At 30.4% G+C, this 20,906-nt stretch overlaps 5 protein-coding genes across 12 annotated transcripts; 2 read left to right on the plus strand and 3 right to left on the minus strand.

Annotated features, from left to right (window-relative positions):
- Nucleotides 1–651: 651 nt before the first annotated feature.
- LOC109595287 (partitioning defective 6 homolog beta) lies at nucleotides 652–4,822 on the minus strand. The gene is made up of 5 exons (XM_020010611.2): nucleotides 4,611–4,822; nucleotides 3,066–3,291; nucleotides 2,713–2,960; nucleotides 2,335–2,651; nucleotides 652–2,219 (listed from the first exon to the last, which is right to left on the minus strand). Exons 1-5 carry the CDS (start codon nucleotides 4,671–4,673, stop codon nucleotides 2,132–2,134), a joined length of 942 nt encoding a protein of 313 aa, XP_019866170.1. The 5' UTR covers nucleotides 4,674–4,822; the 3' UTR covers nucleotides 652–2,131.
- A 743-nt stretch (nucleotides 4,823–5,565) lies between these two features.
- Nucleotides 5,566–6,168, plus strand: LOC109595738 (coiled-coil-helix-coiled-coil-helix domain-containing protein 7). The gene is made up of 2 exons (XM_020011162.2): nucleotides 5,566–5,923; nucleotides 5,978–6,168. Exons 1-2 carry the CDS (start codon nucleotides 5,783–5,785, stop codon nucleotides 6,083–6,085), a joined length of 249 nt encoding a protein of 82 aa, XP_019866721.1. The 5' UTR covers nucleotides 5,566–5,782; the 3' UTR covers nucleotides 6,086–6,168.
- A 280-nt stretch (nucleotides 6,169–6,448) lies between these two features.
- LOC109595312 (uncharacterized) lies at nucleotides 6,449–10,179 on the plus strand. Of its 5 annotated transcripts, none has more exons than XM_020010673.2 (10): nucleotides 6,449–6,660; nucleotides 6,718–6,912; nucleotides 6,970–7,194; nucleotides 7,251–7,394; nucleotides 7,507–7,612; nucleotides 7,896–8,070; nucleotides 8,122–8,217; nucleotides 8,426–8,479; nucleotides 8,576–9,852; nucleotides 9,994–10,179. In XM_020010673.2, exons 1-10 carry the CDS (start codon nucleotides 6,547–6,549, stop codon nucleotides 10,005–10,007), a joined length of 2,400 nt encoding a protein of 799 aa, XP_019866232.1. In that variant the 5' UTR covers nucleotides 6,449–6,546; the 3' UTR covers nucleotides 10,008–10,179. The 5 variants fall into 5 exon arrangements, with proteins under 5 accessions (XP_019866232.1, XP_019866224.1, XP_049817391.1 ...); XM_020010665.2 differs by having other exon boundaries at nucleotides 8,576–8,700; nucleotides 8,761–10,179; XM_049961434.1 differs by lacking the exon at nucleotides 8,426–8,479 and having other exon boundaries at nucleotides 8,576–8,700; nucleotides 8,761–10,179.
- A 148-nt stretch (nucleotides 10,180–10,327) lies between these two features.
- Nucleotides 10,328–16,690, minus strand: LOC109595024 (esterase FE4-like). Of its 4 annotated transcripts, none has more exons than XM_049961635.1 (11): nucleotides 16,521–16,690; nucleotides 16,323–16,463; nucleotides 15,683–15,814; nucleotides 15,468–15,621; nucleotides 15,229–15,414; nucleotides 14,975–15,177; nucleotides 14,771–14,918; nucleotides 10,974–11,146; nucleotides 10,794–10,926; nucleotides 10,583–10,727; nucleotides 10,328–10,531 (listed from the first exon to the last, which is right to left on the minus strand). In XM_049961635.1, exons 1-11 carry the CDS (start codon nucleotides 16,566–16,568, stop codon nucleotides 10,357–10,359), a joined length of 1,638 nt encoding a protein of 545 aa, XP_049817592.1. In that variant the 5' UTR covers nucleotides 16,569–16,690; the 3' UTR covers nucleotides 10,328–10,356. The 4 variants fall into 4 exon arrangements, with proteins under 4 accessions (XP_049817592.1, XP_049817590.1, XP_049817589.1 ...); XM_049961633.1 differs by lacking the exons at nucleotides 10,794–10,926; nucleotides 10,974–11,146 and adding exons at nucleotides 14,359–14,491; nucleotides 14,539–14,711; XM_049961632.1 differs by lacking the exons at nucleotides 10,583–10,727; nucleotides 10,794–10,926; nucleotides 10,974–11,146 and adding exons at nucleotides 14,148–14,292; nucleotides 14,359–14,491; nucleotides 14,539–14,711.
- Nucleotides 16,691–16,745: 55 nt separating this feature from the next.
- LOC109595014 (juvenile hormone esterase-like) lies at nucleotides 16,746–20,501 on the minus strand. Its single transcript, XM_049961636.1, has 10 exons — nucleotides 20,403–20,501; nucleotides 20,210–20,347; nucleotides 18,574–18,705; nucleotides 18,364–18,517; nucleotides 18,124–18,309; nucleotides 17,866–18,068; nucleotides 17,493–17,813; nucleotides 17,313–17,445; nucleotides 17,114–17,258; nucleotides 16,746–17,057 (listed from the first exon to the last, which is right to left on the minus strand). Exons 1-10 carry the CDS (start codon nucleotides 20,439–20,441, stop codon nucleotides 16,883–16,885), a joined length of 1,626 nt encoding a protein of 541 aa, XP_049817593.1. The 5' UTR covers nucleotides 20,442–20,501; the 3' UTR covers nucleotides 16,746–16,882.
- Nucleotides 20,502–20,906: the final 405 nt, after the last annotated feature.

A 20,906-nucleotide genomic window follows, 5' to 3' on the forward strand; every position in this document is an offset into this window, starting at 1 on the left:
TTACCAGACCGGGTAATTTTTACCTTTTTGAATGTACTTACTTTAAAAGCGGGGTGAGATAATTTTACTCTTTTGGTTTACATACGGAACTGAAAGAATTATCTCTTATTTTTTGTTTTCGCTGCACATATTAGTTTGGACTATTTTGTGTGTGTGTTAATAACGTAATATAAACATATAAACAACAATGTATGCGATAATGATAATCAAATAATTGTTTCATCAATTTACCAGTACTGTAAGTCAATATCTGTACGCTCCACCTTCGCTTCACAAGTAGAAAAACTAGAATATAAAATATTTTGACGAAGAAATCTGATTCGGTATAATTATATTTTTAAAGATTTTAACGGAAATGAGAAAACTTAAATTTCCATATCATTTTGAAATCAATTTCTATTTATATACTTATATAGCACGATCTGAGATGCATAGAAAGTACTCGCTGTTGCATGCAGTTTATTTAGTTGCATTGATTTATGTTTCCTTAATAACTTATTTCATTTATAAGGAAGAAATGGTAAAACAGTTAACTACCAAGTAATTTACCTCACATAGTCAAACGCTCTTTCTTACAAATAACCTTTATTACACCTAAAAATAAACTATAATTTTTTGCAAAATGGGTTAGAAAAATTAAAAATACTGTAATCAACTTGAAATATATATTTCTAATAACTTTAATAAGTACATATGTGATGCAATAATACATGATTGCATGGAAATGTACCTTTTGCAAAAGTATGTAAAATATTGAAGTACATGAAGCAAATCATCTACATAAGGCATCATTTAGGGACGGACCTCAACTATTCAAGATTGTTTTAGAATATACAAAAAGGCACGTTTTTAACTCGTAAGATTAAAAAGATTCAGTGTATAAATGGCCATGCATTATGACCAGGACAACTGTAAATAAAAATATATAAAATTATAAAGGTACTTAAAGTAATATATACACTGCTCGATTTGATACAGACTTCAATTGTCAGATCTATAAATTTATGTATTATACAAACACAATTTTGTTGATCCATTTAATAATTAATCGTACTTTCGGACGTCAATATTGTGCTTAAAAATATATTCAAATTGATTGATCTTAATTTTGGCAGTCTGTATCCAGGCAGCAAAATTAATTTGTGTATAAATGAATAGAAAAAAAAACTACAATATAGTTATCGGCTGCCTTATGAACTAACCATAGCTGTTAAGTAATTTATATAATGAATACTGATTTTTGTTACACATTCATCACTCTGTACATACATAAATTTATTTTAACAAACTTGATAAATTTTGTATATTCTGTAAACGATTAAATACTTAATTTCAATAATACAATAATAAAACTATATAAATAAAACTGCATAAATGCGTTAAACAATAAAATATTACATATACATAATGGTTTTATCATAATTAATATAATAGACAATATGTTGTTCAACCTTAATATCTTAAGTAATAGTTTAGTTGTCATTTAAATGTAGATATTCAAGGCCGCATTTATAAAATGGAATACAATTGTAGAGCACTATAAAAATATTCTAACGGAATGTAAGTTGTAAGTCTTATATGTTTCTTTAGTTAAGTACTTGAGTGTAAGGCTGGTCAAAAGTTAAATTCGGAATTTTTGACCTAAAATATAATAAATATAAAGAAGAAACGTTTAGTGTAGCCTTGTACCGATTTCTTTTTGTTATAATAAACAAATGTAACATGCTATATATAATTCGAGACAATTCAACTAATAATATTCTTCTTTAAGTTAAAAATATGTAATAAATTCGAGTAAAATATTAATAGATCGACCGGTAAGTGAGAGAATATTTAATGGATACATTAAATTAAATAAATAAAATTATATATCAATCAAATGCTACACTAAAGTTAAAACAAAGTTACGTGCAAATATAATTGGGAGTATTCCTTTTGAGCCTCACACATGATAAACCACCTTCCACCTGGTGCACAAGTAGCCATGATTATGTAAAAAATAAAGCCTTTATCTATCACTCGTTTGGACTTATCCGCCGATTAAAATGAATAAATTATGATATGACTACTTATTGGTCGTATTGCTCTGCACGGAATGTCCACATGGAACGAAAGAACACAAGGATACTTATCAGAAGTGCAAAATGGTGTCGTCTTTTGCACTACCGCTATCCTCCAAATTAGCCCCCGTTAAGTCCACAATCTCGTCTTGGTCGTACCTAAAACAAAATAAAAATGTTTAAATTTACTGCTGTTAATAATAAAATAAAATTATGTTAAATTGCGTATACATTGATATTTTCGACTATCAACATAAAAAAACACATTAATTACTTGTCATCAGCGTCGGAGCCTTGCGTGGTGTGACTCTGATGCGATCCGCTGCTCAGTTGCGAATTCCGACCGAAGCTGCCTCTGCGCACGGGACCCACAGTTCTTTGGTTAGCCGGCTTGACCGTGATGATTAGGTTGGAGCTGTTCGCAACCATCATGTCCGTTACTTGATCTAAAGTTTTCCCAGCCACCTCGATGCCATTCACTTCTAGTACTTCATCGTTGACCGCCAACAAGCCTGTCGACTCGGCCAATCCTCCGGGCACTAATCGAGAAATGAATATGCCAGGTATCTTCTCCAGACCGTTCTGCGTCACCTGAAAAAATCACATTCATTGAGCAAGTCGTCAACGTGAAATGTACAGCGGGGCCGTGTACTTTAACGCTGGTGCCGTCCCGGATGTAAAATCCTAATGGCTTGTCCGAACCGTGTTTCAGCAGACGAACACGTCTGCATGTCTCCGGCACTATATCCACATCTATGATAGCAGACACCTGCCGAAAGTCGTGGGGATTGGAGATTGCGAGCGGCTTGACCCTCCCCGGCGTACCACCTCCGAGTATTGCGGAAATGATGTTGCGATGTTTCATTGTTCCGTAGCCATTTAGTTCCTCTAGACTGTCGCCTGCGAAATAATATTGTGATATGTAGTCACTAAGCTAACAAACACATCTCAATTATATAGTAATATGTCATCATAGCCAGTGATTTTCAAATTTAATATATTCACCTTTTCTCTGTATGATAATCCTGAGCAGTGGCTTGGCGTTAACCAAGGCACGACGAAGGTTGTCATCATTGTTGATTGGCAACAAATCCTGGTCGCTTGGATCTATGTAGGAAACCAGGAATGTGATATCCTTTAATCGATGTAACCGTTCGATTAGTGCTCGAAACTCCTCGAACTTAAGGGGGGAGTTCCGTTCCAATGAGAACCTTCGAAATTCGGCATCGAACTGAAAAAATTTTACATTATAAATTGGGTACATTTAATCTATGATTATTGGTACATTTCGTAGCCCAATAGCCCCAACAGTGCAATTTCCAAAATTATTTCAGTTAAACTGTAAATTTTAAAACATATTTGAAAATTCCACAGCGAAATAAGATTTATGATATGATATAATGTAACTGATTAAATAAAAAATACAAAATTTGGAATTTTACTTGTAGAACATTATCAAACAAGCAATTTATCACAACCTTATTTCCAGTTATGACTCAAATCACTAATAATACACATTTGTTTTAAATTTAAACAGATAATATGGTACCCACAAAATATTCTGCTACTATGTAGTAATGTATTCGTATATTCATTCAATTATTTAAATAATATACAAATTAATTAATTGAATTGAATTTCAAGCCATAACAATCTTATTTAAAATGGTATTGAATATAGTAATATATACACATAGATATAATTTATGCCCATTTCATTATTAAACAATAAAGACAAAATTTCAACAAAATGATAAATTAAAATAATTGCCAGACGAATCTAAATTAGAAAAATTAAAATGTATGGTTTTGTATGTACCTTAGCAAAACTTAAATTGATAACAACATATTTAAACATTTAGAGTAAATATAAACATAATTATCATAGTTTAACCTTTAATCAACTTTAATTTGTTATGAAAAAAATTATTACAGTACTTGCTTTTTTATGTGTGTAGTATTATTAAAAATTGAAACATTTATATTTCTCAATCAAATTTTGTTTGTATTAAACTGAACTGACCTCACAATAGTGTAGTGTTACATCAAACTTTTACACTACAATACAAATTAAAGATAAACTTTTAATGTTTTACATTTAATTGTGTCAACAAAACAGTGATAAGCCAGTGCAATAATATATAAATCTTAGATGTAAAATATTGTAGTGCAGAAATTGAATTCATAGTTGGCTGCATTTTTAATAACCATCCATGAACAAAATCCAACAATTAATATCTGAATTAATTATAGCTGTTTATAGAGAATGCAGGACTCAGGGTCTATTTAAGCCATTTTTGGTCAACATGTACAAAGCCCATGAACCAACGCATATTTATGGTACATAGTCACATAACTAATTGTCTATAGTGATAAGGACATTGTGTGTGTATGTGAAAAGCATTTAAATGATTCATACAGTGGTTCCTGGACAGGTGCCACTTTTATGATCACAATTTATGCGTTACGTTTTTAAAAAATCACATATATTTCGCATATATGCTGCACGAGAAACGGATATTTAACAGTAGACTGGTAGATTTTTACTCACCTTGCTTTTTACTTCTACTTTGGTGTTGTCATGAGAATTTTTCATAACAATTTTGTTCGACATTTTTCATTGATGGGCGTATGAATTGTTAGAAGCTTGTGGAACGATGAAAACACATATAACTACCGTTTATAGCGATTTAGAAACAAATAAAACAAAACTAAAACACAGTAAACAAACGAAATTTTAATTTATTTACGTTTAAACTTCATTCTTTCAATGGCTAGTCACCGACCGTACGACCAGTGTTGCCAAACATCGCGCAACCATAATTTTACAATAAAAACGCTCTACACTTTCAGTTTTGCAAATTTTTAAGAATGTTGCCTCTTTTTTGAACGCCAAACGTTTATATATTATTCTTTTGTTGATTCAATTAGTCCATTTTTATAAATTATTGTATGCTTTTTTATATTTCCTAAGGTTGGTGTTATGTATGGGTGTTCTGTGCGCAGTTGCCGAGTTCTAAAATGAATCATATATACGGGGTACAATTGAAATATACTAGGGTACATTTCTTAATTTTAATATTGGCTTTATAATTGTGAAGTCACGTCAATGATAATTGTTATTGAATTATTAGAGGTCGGTCTAAGCCTAAATACTGTTGGACAACCGGTGCAATCTTATACAAAAATATTTTTAAATATAAATAAAATATATTTTCTCAAAGAAAATATTAAACTTAAAAATAGAGAATAGAAATAATAAGAATATATTTTTTTATGTATTTTTCTTAAGTGTTCAAAAAGTTAGGCTCAATATTCATAAATTTATGGACAAATAATTAATTAAAAGTATAATTAGTTATGTTTTGAACAGTTTACAAGTATTTTTTCCAAATTACGGGAAAATGTACTTTACAACGTACAATATTTATCAAAAATTTTGGAAATACATATTTATCCAATTTGAAATAGAATGTTTTAAGTGCCTCTCGTATATCCGGACAAATCAAAAACCAGTGGTCCTACGTGCGATAATTAACATACGCAATACTGGCAATAATATTTTATAAAACATTTTATTAGTAAGAAATATGTCATAATTAAGTCTAAATAATAAAACTGAGTTGACTGATGAAAGATTTAACTTTCAAGCACCACTTTAGTGACGATCAGATTTGACACTTTTACATAACCAAAATTTAGTAAGAAAATCAAAACATTAAGATGAAAAACAAAGATGCAGAAAAATACAATCCTTGCTTGAAAGAAATGGAGTTGACCTATAAATGTTTTAACGATAACAACTTTGACAAATCATTATGTGTACTACAGATGGAAAATTACAAAACGTGTAAAGGTTTTTGGGTAACGTTTGTTATTGTTTGTTAGAACACATTTTATTATTTTTCACTTTTTCAGCATTCAGTGCAAGCACAGAGAAGAAAAGATGGGATACAACCATATTTACCCCCTGTCGAAGAGAGAGATCAGATTAAAAGAGACTACCTCAATTCTTTTAAGAAGTGAACACGTTTTTAATGAAAATGTAAATACTCACATTTGAAACAGATTGCAACTAAATAAATGGTTATATTTACATTTTAAACTTAGTACATTTGTTTTATTTAATGTAATTTTATTGTAATAAATATGTTACCATGAATATTGATTATTTTTTCAAAACAACTAAACATTAGTGTCCAACCCAGAACATTCAAGTTAATTTTAACTCAATATGAAATAAATAATTTAATGAAAGTAATATGAAAAAATTCTCAGTCCCATAACCTACTATTAACGGTTAAAATTCATATATTACATTGATCCCTCCTTTTTCTTTTACCAATCGTAACAAGAAACGATCGGCGTAACCAATCATTGTTGACTTTGCCATAACATGCGCAGAACTTGACAGTTTCAAACGATCGCTGCATTTGTCAGGTTATATGCGAGAATTTACAAGTTTTTAATATATATTAACAAAAACAATGTATATAAGTAACATACAACGGAAGGAAAACATTCGAACTGTAGCTTTAAAATATCTGCGTAAACATGGAATCAAGTACAGAGCAAAAAAACGCCCGTCGGGATTTCTCCAGGTTTGTTTTTGTTGTTGTGATCAGTTTAATAAGTTTCTAAGCAATTGCAAATTCTAGACAAGGGCTTCAGAAACTAAAAAGTTCGGGGTGCCGCTTAGTGAACTTGAAGTTAAAACAGTTACACTCATAAATGGTGAACAAATAGTTGTACCAAAGATCCTCTGTGACATGGTACACTTCATACGAAATGATATTGGACTTGAGGGTGTCTTTCGTAAAGAAAGCACAAATAAAAAAATTAAGGAACTTATTGTAAGTCACTGTATACTATTTTTAACATTTTAAAGCATGTTATTAAATATATTTTAGAATCTAATTGAGAAGAATGCTGATATTCCCAGTGAATATTCTGTATATGATATGGCAGTTGTGCTTAAAAGGTTTCTTAGAAACCTTCCAGAGTCTCTTATTCCAGAGAATTATCGTGACATGTTTCTTCAATGTATGGATCTGGAAAACAAAAAATATTTAATAATGTTGGCATGTTTGTTACTTCCCTCAGAGAGTGTCAATGTGCTTGCCTATTTAATGCCGGTTTGTATTTTATTTATTATGTATATATATTTTTTCTAATTTCAATTTAATTTTAGTTTCTTCAAGAAGTTAGTCACCATGAACTGACAAACAAAATGTCTCCTTATAATTTGGCAATAGTATTTTGGCCATGCATAATTCCTCAGACGGATAGATCATTAGACTCACTAGATGTTAAAAAATTATGTGACATTGTACAAGTATGTTAAGTTTAATGAGTAGTAACAATTGATAAATTAATTTAGTTTGATTGCAAGTTTATTTTTCATACATGTCTATTATATTAAATATAATAATAGTTTTACTTTTCAGTTGCTGATTGGAAATGCTGATAATATAGGTATAATACCAGATTATATAATAAACGAAGTGGGCAAGGAAGAAAACGTGAGAAAGCGAAGAAGTGGATCTCTAACAAGTAAAATGATTTTATATACTTTTCGATTCTTACATGAACGTATCGTTTTAAAAATATACTACAAAAATTTTTACAGTGAAAGCTTAATAAATTGTGAATCACTCATGAAGAAATTACTTTATTATCTTATTAGTCTTAATAATAATTTCAAAAAATGTAGTTAGTCACAATTTATATTACTTATATCAATATTTCAAATATGCAAGAATAAACCATTCTTACTGATGATTGTGGTAACATTATGTAGTATAACATTCAAATAAGTTGTAATATGTTTTGTTAGGAATGTTTAGCGGATTAAGGAAAATGGTGGTTAACGGTAAAGGTACCCATGGGGGTGATCAACAAACTGAAAGTCACTTGGTGACACCAGACCTCTTAATAACACCTTCAATAGATAGATCTAGAAACAAGAGACGACGTATAGACGAATCGGAAGGACTCTCTGCTAGGAAAAAGTAAGAAACATACACATCTATTATTATAAACTCTAATATTGTATGATTAAGGCGTGAAGTTCTCGATAAACTTCCAAATGCTGCACTGTTGAGCACTCCCTATACGCCCAGAACCATCCAAAGGACGCCGGTGTCGCGCAACCCTAAGTAAGTCCATTTATTTAGAGTTGTCATTAACCATTTCCAAACACTTCCATTACATTTATTGGATTATTAATTAAAGAAAACATTTCTTATTTTATTATATTATATATTGTTGCTTTGTAATACTGTCAAACAAGATCTTCAAGTACAGTTACATTAAATTGATTAATATTAATGCAACATTACATTCCTTTTTTTTTTTTTTTGATAGTCCAAAAAGTACATTTACATCATCAATGGACAACATCCTTGTTAATCAAGAAATGTAAGTAAATTAACTAGTGCATCATTATTACTCAGATTTTCCATAATTCCCATAACGCCATTTACAAAAATTCAACATTTCCTTTACTTGTTTTAGAAAGGAGAAGAAATCTCTATGGTTCCATAGGAGCAAAAGCGTAAAGAATCTTAAGGATGACACGGAAGAGGAATTGAAAGATAAGATAAGACATAGCCTAGGACCACGATCCATGTTGGAAAGAAGTTGGTCGCAAGTTAGTCATGTAACTAGCTTTCGAAGGAAAAAACGTAATTCTTGTTTAGGTTTGACTTCGCAAGCGACTTCAACAATAGATGTGCAGACAGAAACCGAAAAAGTTACTAAACCTGAAGATGAAGAAGCGGCGGAAGATCCTGTTTATTTGCGAGTTTCGAAGAAGGATTACGAGAAAATTCAAAACAGACTGAGTCATATTGAAAGACAATTATTAGTAGAACTAGATAATGCGCAGTCCCGTCAGGAAGTACTGGAAAATGAAAACAACTTGAACAGCCAAGCTGATAAGAATATTGAGAATGTGATCACTGCTTATGAACAGACCCTTGAACAATCAGAGCCCATGAGTCTGACCACAGATCAATTAGCCAGGCGACTGAGCAGAGAACTGAGAATTAGATCTAATAGTGAACATAAAATTATAAGGTCCCCTAGTGCAAGAAAAATCGGCACATTACGTAGGCGATCTCGTGAATTGGAGAAGAAAAATCATAAGAAAGTTGTCAGACATCAGTCATTGAATGAAACCGGTTCAACAATGATACCTAGAGTTCAACTAAGAAAATCTAAGGACGAGAGTTTCTCCGAAAGACCGGCTGAAGTACATAAGCCTGTAACCAGATCTTCATCATTTCAAACAGTAATCGGAAGCAATAATTCAAGTCAAATCTCCTGTAACACATCAGGTAGCTCCGTCAATAATTGGGTGTGCGCCGATACTTATTTTAAGACACCCGTCAACGAGGCAAATACACTTTCTGTCAATGGTCGGGCCTCAGTTGCCAAATTAAGAAGCCAAAACGCAGGAATGGTTCTTGCAAAGGCTAGATTGTTTGACAATTTGCAAGATTCAGACTCGTCACTGGGTTTGTCCAAAGGTCAGCCGCAGCGGACGACAGAACAGTCGAAACCCACTGTTAATAAGATCGGTGCCCCACGTACTACACATGATAACAGAATGTCGAGCCGTTTAAGAAGTCTTCGACTAGATGAAAAGAAAAAGAGTACTTCCCCTAGAAGAAGGAATGTTAATGTCAGTCAGAGGCAGCGTTTACAGATGGCTAAACAACAAGTTGAACAAAAAAACAAAGAAAACACAGGGGATGAAAGAGAATGCGTCACGCCACTGAGAATTCCAGGTAATGTGAATTCTTCTAAGTCCACACCGAAAAGTATGCCACACATAAAAAGGAACATTAATGTTCGATCACCCAAAAGACTTTGTAGGACACCTATACGTGTTGACAGAAAAACACCACTAAAAGTTTTATCTATTTCAGGTAATGAGATCTAGTTATAGGAGTTCAGTTAGACTTTGTATGTACTTATGATACATACATCATTTTATTTAAATTTATATATTTTGTATATACAATAATTTAATTTTAGCTTTGAGACGATTTATATATTTTTTAATTTTTGAATTGTTTCATTACTTCTTTTCTAATAAAATTCCTGTTACACAATATTTGAGTGATATTTCCTAACAGTAAATATATTTACTGTTAAAATGCAGTTTAGAACGTATTTTAAAAGTTGATGTTGCTATTGTTTGTTAATATAAATCTGTATTTGTTCTAAATCTATACTATTATTAAAATAAAATAACTAATATTTATTTGCATAATTTTTATTTTTAAATTTTAAAATGTATACATTGGTTTTTTAGCGTATTCATCATAAAGAGATATCCATTTTTCATAACTAGCGCCAAATGGATGATGTTTAATTTCTAGTTTCTCGTCAATGTTCAAGTATGGAAATGTTCCATTTGCAAATTTCGGCCAGGTTACGCCATTTACAAAAGTTTCCAAATTACTAAAATAAGTTTGTTTTTAAATTGGTCTAAATAGGTATGTATTAACTTACGAATTTTTAGTAAAATCTGCAAACATTTTTACGTATAACTCTGAGATAACTCTGTCGGTATCTGGATATTGATATATATCAGTATCGTTCCCATTTGGTACCCATATGTAGTAATTATCTTCACTGTGAATTACTTTTTCAATGCCTATAACGAATGCATAATGTACAAGAAAAACCATTAGAAAGATAAGAAATTCGATCATGTCTTTACCTGGTAGCTTTACAATGTCATTGTGTCCTAAAGGACCTGAATAAGAAAATTTATAGAAGTATACGTCAGTAAAATTAGACTCTACCTCAGCAAATCTCATCACAGCCTTGTTGAAATCTCTATCAGAGAAATACTAAATGAAATTGTTAGTACGATTCTTTTATGAAATTATATATTTACCTTAACACCTGCCTGTACATATTCTTCTAAAGTTTCATTAGTGTAAATTTCTCTTATTTGTTTTCCAATTTCCTGTTTAAGATCTGTGTCATTAATACGCATATTATAAGGCACCAACAATGATAAATCATTATCATATGTTTTCAACTCATTGATGAAAGCCTCAATCCCATCTAAAATTATTATCAGGTAGTTGATAAAATTATACAATACTTTTTTTGGCATATCAACCTGATAATTTCGAAATCATTTCTTCTGAAACGACACCAATTAGAAGAGGCACATGATTCACTTCTCCATTTAGAAGAGCTGTATACATTGGCTTATTAATAAAGGCATCTTCGTGGTCTACTTCAACAACTGGTAGAAAAATTTCATCCTACGGTATTATTTAAAGCAAATAAATGTATATAAATGCAGTGACCACAATTACGCAACTGTATATATCTCAGTAAGAGTTTCTGATGTTTTTTTTATTTCAACTGCTGATTTTTGTCATAAGAATTCCTTTAGTTCATGACTCGTATTACCAGAAAAATTTAAATGATTTCCCAACTCAAAGGCTATAATGCTTGGATTAATTGTTGCAGCCCATAGGCACATCATTGTACCACTTTGTCCTATAGCTGCTCTGAAGTGTCCTGAAATTTAATAGTGTAATTTAAAATTTAAGTAAGTTACTTAATCAATACCTCTGGAACCCTCGTTCATCATTTGATAAGTTACAGATGCCGCTCCTGCACTTTGACCCATTATAGTTACTTTTTGTGGATCACCACCAAAAGTCTCAATGTTGTCTTGAACCCACTTGAGACCAAGTCTCTGATCTCTTAAGCCATTATTTCCTGGCAATATTTTATCCTCAGTTGAAATAAAACCTATAATTCAATGTTGACCAATATGAGCTTGAAAATATAGAATTCGGAAATAGTATTACCAAAGAAATAATGTCTAAATCGGGTATTTCAAAGGTAAGCATAATAAAACAAACTATAGATTAACCATTCTTACCAAATGCGCCTAGCCTGTATCCAACAGTGACCAATACAATTTGATTGTCCATAAAATAATGAGGCCCATTTGTGTTAAATATTCCATTTCCAAATATAAAACCTCCCCCATAGATGTAATAAAGAACTGGCAATTTTTCTGATGAACCAGGTTTCTAGTAACAACATGAGGAAGTTATGTCGATGTGAGGTAACTGTCTTGTTTATAATACTTACAACTGGAGTATATACATTTATGTATAAGCAATCTTCAGATTCCAACTCGGAATTTCTAGAAATTTGCATGCATATTTTTGTGTTGTTTTGACAATCCAATATACCATCCCAATCCTTTTTAGGTACTGGAGGCTTAAAAAGTAGTTTATCAAAACGTTATCCCTTCCTTGCTTTTAATTATTTTAAAGTAATAAAATTTTAATAGTAAAATATTGAACAAATTAAAAAACTTTGCTAATGTAATTAAGAATTTTCAATATCAAACAATGGTTAGTTCAATAAAAAAAACTTAGATTAGAAATTTGTTGTCTTTTTTAGATTAAAATAATAAAGTTCAACAGTAAGGATATTTAACGAAATACAAAACTTTCCTAATATACTTAAGAATTTTCCAATCCAAAAAATGATAATACCATTAATAGATAAACCAAAATTTAGATTAGAAATTTGTTGTTTTTATTTATTTTAAAGTAATAAACTTCAACAGTAAAATATTTAACAAAATAAAAAAACTTTCCTATTATAATTAAAAATTTTCCATCTCAAAGAATGATAATATCAATAAAAGATAAACCAAAATTTATAATAAAAAATCGTTGCCACCTGAAGTAAACCTTCCAAGTTATCGCACTCGAATTTGATTAAAATATTAATTTTGTGTTATTTGTCGTACCTCAAATCTCAAATATCCTACAGGAGGCTCAGCAAACGGAATTTGTTGAAAGGAATAAAATGTGGTGTTGTACTTTGTTGTTAGTACTCGTCCCCGAATTTTTCCATTTTTTATCGTGACCACGTCGGTGTCTTCACAAAACTGGAAGAACGAAAAGAAAAAATAAATTTATAAAAAATAAAAAGTGTAAGTATTTACTTACCACGTAGGAAAGTAGTCCAATCAATAAAGCGTACTGTAAGGGATACATCTTTATACTGCGTCCTTACATCAGTAATTCATTTATATATATATAAATACTTGACAAAGTCAAGTGTGTTCAAATAATTTTTATCATACAAATTTGCGAAATTGGAATGGGTTTTGGTTAGATGATCATCAGTTGTTTATTCATATTTGTTTGTAACGAGAATCATTAATCATGGCATTCATTTAGTAAATAGTCCAATCAGAGGCAGCGTTTACAAATGGTGAAACAGCAAGTTGAACAGAAAAACAAAGAAAACACAGGGTATGAAAGAGAATGCGCCACGCCACTGAGAATTCCAGGTAATATGAATTCTTCTAAGTGCACACTGAAAAGTATGCCACACATAAAAAGGAAGATTAACGTTCGATCACCCAAAAGACTTTAAAAGACACCTATATGTGTTGACAGAAAAACACCACTAAAAGTTTTATCTTTTTCAGGTAATTAGATCTAGTTATAGGAGTTCAGTTAGACTTTTTATGTACTTATACACCATTTTATTTAAATTTATATATTTTGTAAATACAATAATTTTGATTTTAGCTTTGAGACGATTTATATATATTTTTAATTTTTGAATTGTGTAATCACTTCATTTCTAATAAAATTCCTGTTACACAATATTTAAGTGATATTTCCTAACAGTAAATACATTTACTGTTAAATATGCAGTTTAGAACGTATTTAAAAGGTTGATGTTGCTATTGTTTATTAATATAAATCTGTATTTGTTCTAAATCTATACTAATATTAAAATAAAATAACTAATATTTATTTGCATAATTTTTATTTTTAAATTTTAAAATGTATACATAGGTTTTTTAGCGTATTCATCATAAAGAGATATCCATTTTTCATAACTAGCGCCCAATGGATGATGTCTAATTTCTAGTTTCTCGTCAATGTTCAAGTACGAAAATGTTCCATTTGCAAATTTCGGCCAGGTTACGCCACTTACAGCAGTTTCCAAATTACTAAAATAAGTTTGTTTTTAAATTGGTCTATATAGGTATGTGTTGACTTACGGATTTTTAGTAAAATCTGCAAACATTTTTACGTATAACTCTGAGATAACTCTGTCGGTATCTGGATATTGATATATATCAGTATCGTTCCCATTTGGTACCCAAATGTAGTAATTATCTTCACTGTGAATTACTTTTCCAATGCCTATAACGAATGCATAATGTAAAATAAAAACCATTAGAAAGTTAAGGAATTCGTTCATGTCTTTACCTGGTAGCTTTATAATGTCATTGTGTCCTAAAGGTCCTGAATAAGAAAATTTATAGAAGTATACGTCAGTAAAATTAGACTCTACCTCAGCAAATCTCATCACTGCCTTGTTGAAATCTCTGTCAGAGAAATACTAAATGAAATTGTTAGTACGATTCTTTTATGAAATTATATATTTACCTTAACTCCTGCCTGTACATATTCTTCTAAAGTTTCATTTGTGTAAATTTCTTTTATTTGTTTTCCAATTTCCTGCTTAAGATTTGTGTCATTAATACGCATATTATAAGGCACCAACAATGATAAATCATTATCATATGTTTTCAACTCATTGGTGAAAGCCTCAATCCCATCTAAAATTATCACCAGGTAGTTGATAAAATTATACTTTAAAGTTTGTTGACATATCAACCTGATAATTTTGAAATCCTTTCTTCTGATACGATACCAATTAAAAGTGGCACATGATTTACCTCTCCATTTAGAAGAGCAGTATACATTGGCTTACTAATAAACGCATCTTCATGGTCTACTTCTACAACTGGTAGAAAAATGTCATCCTACGATATTATTTAAATCAAATAAATGTATCTAAATGTGGTCGCAATTACGCAACTGTATATGTTTCAGTAAGAGTTTCTGATGTTTTTTTTATTTCAACTGCTGATTTTTGTCGTAAAAATTCCTTAAGTTCGTGACTCGTATTACCAGAAAAATTTAAATGATTTCCCAGCTCAAAGGCTATAACGCTTGGATTAATTGTTGCAGCCCATGGGCACATCATTGAACCACTTTGTCCTATAGCTGCTCTGAAGTGTCCTGAAATTTAATAGTGTCATTCAAAATTCCAGTGAATTATTTAATTAATACCTCTGGAACCATCGTTCATCATCTGATAAGTTACAGATGCCGCTCCTGCACTTTGACCCATTATAGTTACTTTTTGTGGATCACCACCAAAAGTCTCAATGTTGTCTTGAACCCACTTGAGACCAAGTCTCTGATCTCTTAAGCCATTATTTCCTGGCAATATTTTATCCTCAGTTGAAATAAAACCTATAATTTAATGCTGACCAATATGAGCTTGAGAATAGATTAACCATTCTTACCAAATGCGCCTAGTCTGTATCCAACAGTGACCAATACAATTTGGTTGTCCATAAAATAATGAGGGCCATTTGTGTTAAATATGCCATTTCCAAATATAAAACCTCCCCCATAGATGTAATAAAGAACTGGCAATTTTTCTGATGAACCAGGTTTCTAGTAATAACATGAGGAAGTTACGTCGATGTGAGGTAACTGTCTTCTTTATAATACTTACAACTGGAGTATATACATTTATGTATAAGCAATCTTCAGTTTCCAATTCGGAATTTCTAGAAATTTGCATGCATATTTTTGTGTTGTTTTGACAATCCAATATACCATCCCAATCCTTTTTAGGTACTGGAGGCTTAAAAAGTAGTATATCAAAATGTTATCCCTTCTTAGCTTTTATTTATTTTAAAGTAAAATATTGAACAAAATAAAAAACTTTCCCAATATAATAAAAAATAAAATAGATAAACCAAAATTTAGATTAGACATTTGTTGTCTTTTTTATTTTAAAGTAATAAAGTTCAACAGTAAGATATTGAACGAAATACAAAACTTTCCTAATATACTTAAGAATTTTCCAATCCAAAAAATGATAATACCATTAATAGATAAACCAAAATTTAGATTAGAAATTTGTTGTCTTTATTTATTTTAAAGTAATAAACTTCAACAGTAAAATATTGTACAAAATAAAAAACTTTCCTAATATAATTAAGAATTTTCCATCTCAAAAAATGATAATATCAATAATAGATAAACCAAAATTTAGATTAAAAATTCGTTGTCACCTAAAGTAAATCTTGCAAGTTATCGCACAAGTTTACTTGAATTCGATTAAAATAATTTTATGTTACTTATCATACCTCAAATCTCAAATTTCCTACAGGAGGCTCAGCAAACGGAATTTGTTGAAAGGAATAAAATGTGGTGTTGTACTTTGTTGTTACTACTCGTCCCCGAATTTTTCCATTTTTTATCGTGACCACTTCCGTGTCTTCACAAAACTGAAAGAAAGAAAAGAAAAAAAATATAAAAAATAAAAAGTGTAAGTATTTACTTACCACGAAAGAAATTAGTCCAATCAATAAAGCGTACTTTAAGGGATCCATTTTTATACTGTGTCCTTACATCAGTAATTCATTTATATATATATATATAAATACTTGACAAAGTCAAGTGTGTTCAAATAATTTTTATCATACAAATTTGCGAAATTGGATTGTGTTTTGGTTAGATGATCATCAGTTGTTTATTCAGATTTGTTTGTAACGAGAATCATTAATCATGGCCTTCATTTAGTAAATGGTCCAATCTTATTGTCACAAAATGAGAAATTATATTATTTCTTTTTTATAAGAGAGCAGGTATAAGGAAAATAAATTTTAAATTGTTCAAATCACTTTAATATGTTATAAAGTAATAATTAAAATGTATACAAAGGCTTGGTTGCATATTGGTCATAAAGGGAGATCCATTCTTGATATAGTTCACCCATCGGGTCTTGTTTTATGTCCAATTTTTCGTCAATATTTAAATACAAAAAGTTTCCTTTTTTCATTTTTGGCCATTCCACATTGTTTACCAAACATCTCACATTTCTGAAATATTTTATATAAACAGTAGTGCTAACTGATAACTTTTTGCTTCAACTTACGATTTTTTGGTAAAATCTGCAAACATTTTTACATATAACTCCGAAATAAACTTGTCAGTCTTGGGATATTGTTCAATAGCCCTGTCATCCCCATTAGTTACCCATATATAATTGTTATCTTCGCTATGACCGACTTTTCCAAGACCTGCAAAATATGTTTTTCTAATATCTTTTATATTAATTTCCAAATTTATCTTACCTGGAAGTTTAACCATATTATTATGACCCATTTCGCCGGAATATGAAAATTTATAGAAATGTACCTCAGCAAATTCAGAGTGCAACTCAGCAAACCTCATCGTTGATTTTACGTAATCTCTATCGGAGAAATACTAAATGGTATGTAAGAATAAGTTCAAATCTATAATATTTTCCTTACCCTGATACCCGCTTGTATATCATCTTGTAGCGTTCCATTGGTGTACATTTTTCTAATTTTCTTACCTAGTTTTTCTTTCATATTCCGATTAATAATACCCATATCTTTTGGTACCAACAATGACAAATCGTCGTCGTATGCTTTCATATGGCGACTAAATGCATCAACTCCATCTTTCAATTTCCAAATCATTTCTTGTGATACGGAACCAATTAGAAGAGGAATTTTGTTTACCTCACCGTTTACAAGTGCTGTATACATTGGTTTATTAATAAAAGCATCTTCATGGGGCTCTTCAACAACTGGCAAAAAGATGTTATCCTAAAAATTAATTTTTGCAGCTTTGATATTGAACAAAAGGTAGTAACTCAACTGTATAATTGTCATAGAGCACATTAGAAGCACTTTTTATTTCCATTGCAGTCTTTTTTAGCAAGAAATCCTTAAGTTCTTGACTGGAGCCTTTAGAAAAATTCAGTCTTTTCCCTAAATCAAAAGCCACAGACTTTGCATTAGGTGCAAAAGCCCTTGGACTAATCATCGCACCGCTCTGCCCTATGGCTGCCCTATAATAACCTGAATAAGAAGTGGATCTTTAATATCCAGCAAATGTTAAATAATTTTCTTTTACTTCTTGCTTCCATGTTCATCATTTGATATGTGACAGATGAGGCACCTGCACTTTGGCCCATTAAGGTTACTTCTTCAGGATCTCCGCCAAAAGCCCCGATATTTTCATTTAGCCAACGAAGGCCAAGTCGTTGGTCTCTTAACCCATTGTTTCCTGGTAGTACACTATCTTGTGTAGATATAAAACCTTTAATTATATAATTAGTTAAAATTACAATTGTTTCAAATTTCAATATTTTACCAAACACTCCGAGTCTGTAGGACACAGTAACTACAACAATGTCGTTATCCATAAAATAATGCGGGCCATTAGTATTAAATATTCCATTCCCATGTATAAATCCTCCTCCATGTATATAATAAAGAACAGGCAATTTTTTGAAGGTGCCAGGTTTCTACATGTAATATAGTTTTGCATTATTGGCTTAATTATGTTATACTAGAGACTCACCACCGGTGTGTAGACGTTAAGGTATAAACAGTCCTCAGATTCCAGTTCTGATGTTTTTAAAATTTGCATGCATATTTTTGTATTATTGGTGCAGTCTAGTGTTCCATCCCAATTTTTCACAGGAACCGGGGGCTTCAAGAAACAACGTTGTTTAAAATTTGTAGACAATGAGATAAAAATAGATCTTCGATGTTATGTTTTAATTTTAGTTATGTAGATTTGTATACTTCACTGAGGAACTGAAGGTATTTTTAGGTTTATTTTTCTTTATGTATTTTTTATTTTGCCTATTTCTAAGGCTTTTTTGTATCGTTACGAATTGGATTAGCCAAGATTCTTACGTCTCGTCTCCTTGTATACATATAAATGTTCTTTCAGAATAATATCAAAAGGACAAAAGGTTTCAGAGTATGTTTCTTAAATTTTATTGGAAACACCATTTCGAATTCTCTAAGAATTTTTTTACAAAATTAAGTATATGGAATCTTAAAGATATTGGTTATTTCTTCAGTGGACTTTTGTGTATCATACACATCAGTATGATAAGCCCAAAACTAAATATATTATTTGTACAATAGTGTACATATCTTTGATACAAAAACAAGACAGTTTTTTAAAAGTTTAAAAATTGACATTATTATCGTATAGTTCTTCATTGTCTACGTGTCTGTGTTTCTACTGTTATATTCGTCTTTGAATATCTGTGAACGTTAATTAAAAAAAAATGAACGAAGTAGAAATTAATAACAATATATATCCCTACACTCCAAACTACCGTGCGACCGAAACAATCCAAGAATTGGAATCCAACCTGCGAAGATACTGCGAACAAATAGATGCACACAACCACAGATTTATGGAAATAATTCATGGCTTAGTCCAGATAGCTGACGAAAGGGAACAATTAGAGAAAAGGAACAACATTAGAATGTTCGGGCTTGACGAAAAGTATAATAAAAACCTCATCGGCACCCTCTCCGATATCTTCCATATAATTGGACTTCCAACAGTTTGCATGGAAAACTGCTACAGAAGTGGAGCTCCAGGTAAAACAAGGTCCGTTTTAATAAAATTTTTTGAATTTGATGACAAATTGAAAGTTTTAAGTCGAAAGAAACTATTATTAAACTATGGAATTGTGGTAGCAGAAGATTTAACAAAATTAAGGGTGCAAAGGTTCTTCGAAGCACGCAGAAAATACGGAATAGAAAATGTTTGGACGTTAGACGGAGACATCTTTGCGAAAAACGGTCATAGTGTTATCAAGGTTTTGGATACCATGCCTGAAGTTCAAACGTGATTTCCTTTAAATGTTTTTAAACGGTTTATGCAATGTTCGAATTTTATTATACATGTGTATAGATATATACATTTTTAAATGTTTGACAAATTCTACTGTAAGTGGCAATTATATAAATATGTATGATATAAATACATATATGTAATTTAAAATATTTGTAAACGTTAAGTGGTTGTTTGAAAATTGTCTTAGTTGAGAAATAAAGTTTTAACAAAGATCTATGTTATGTTATTTATTAATTTTAAGAGAAAATCTATATAAATAATTTTAGTCACCCACTTAATTTAATCTGAATTTTTTGATCTTGTAATTATATTAAATTAATATTATTATTACCTCAAATCTTAGTTCTCCTACAGGTGGTTCAGCAAATGGTATTTGTTGGAAAGAATAAAATGTCCTGTTATATTTTGTTATCAAGATTCTACCTTTAATTTTCCCATTTTTAATTGCCACTTCAATGTTTTCGCAAAACTAAAATAATAAAAGGTCGTATATTTAAAAAAAATGTTAATTTGTAACTGCTTACTGCTGAATATATTGATAAAATTAACAGTAGATGTTTCATATTTCGACTAAAAGTATAATGTTATTAAACTCACTTTCTTTATCTATTTGTACGTGAATAATCTGTCATTAATGTACATATTTAACTAGTTGATATTGTGAAAATGGTCACATAATCATAGTTGAACTAAATTAGTTAAAAATGAAACGAATTTCGTTGTTTTTGTAAATAATTAATAACGGCCTTCAGTGTCTATTATGTGAGAAATTATACAAAGTCTAAAAATACTGCATCAAACCTCTTATTATACATCTTATATAAGCACATAAAGAAAATTTTTATGTCGTTCAAAATTAAATACTTTTACATTAATAAAATTATTCAATAAGACTAAAGTTTCATAGAATTTCAACATGGATAACTTATCAAAATTGTTTTCGTTTTGGTTAAAACATTAATAATTAATAAAATTGTGTTTAAATATATTTATTATAAAAAAACATTTTATTTATTTTAATTTTAAAA

The sequence above is a fragment of the Aethina tumida genome, chromosome 1 (assembly GCF_024364675.1).
Source record: "Aethina tumida isolate Nest 87 chromosome 1, icAetTumi1.1, whole genome shotgun sequence".
NCBI lineage: Eukaryota > Metazoa > Arthropoda > Insecta > Coleoptera > Nitidulidae > Aethina > Aethina tumida.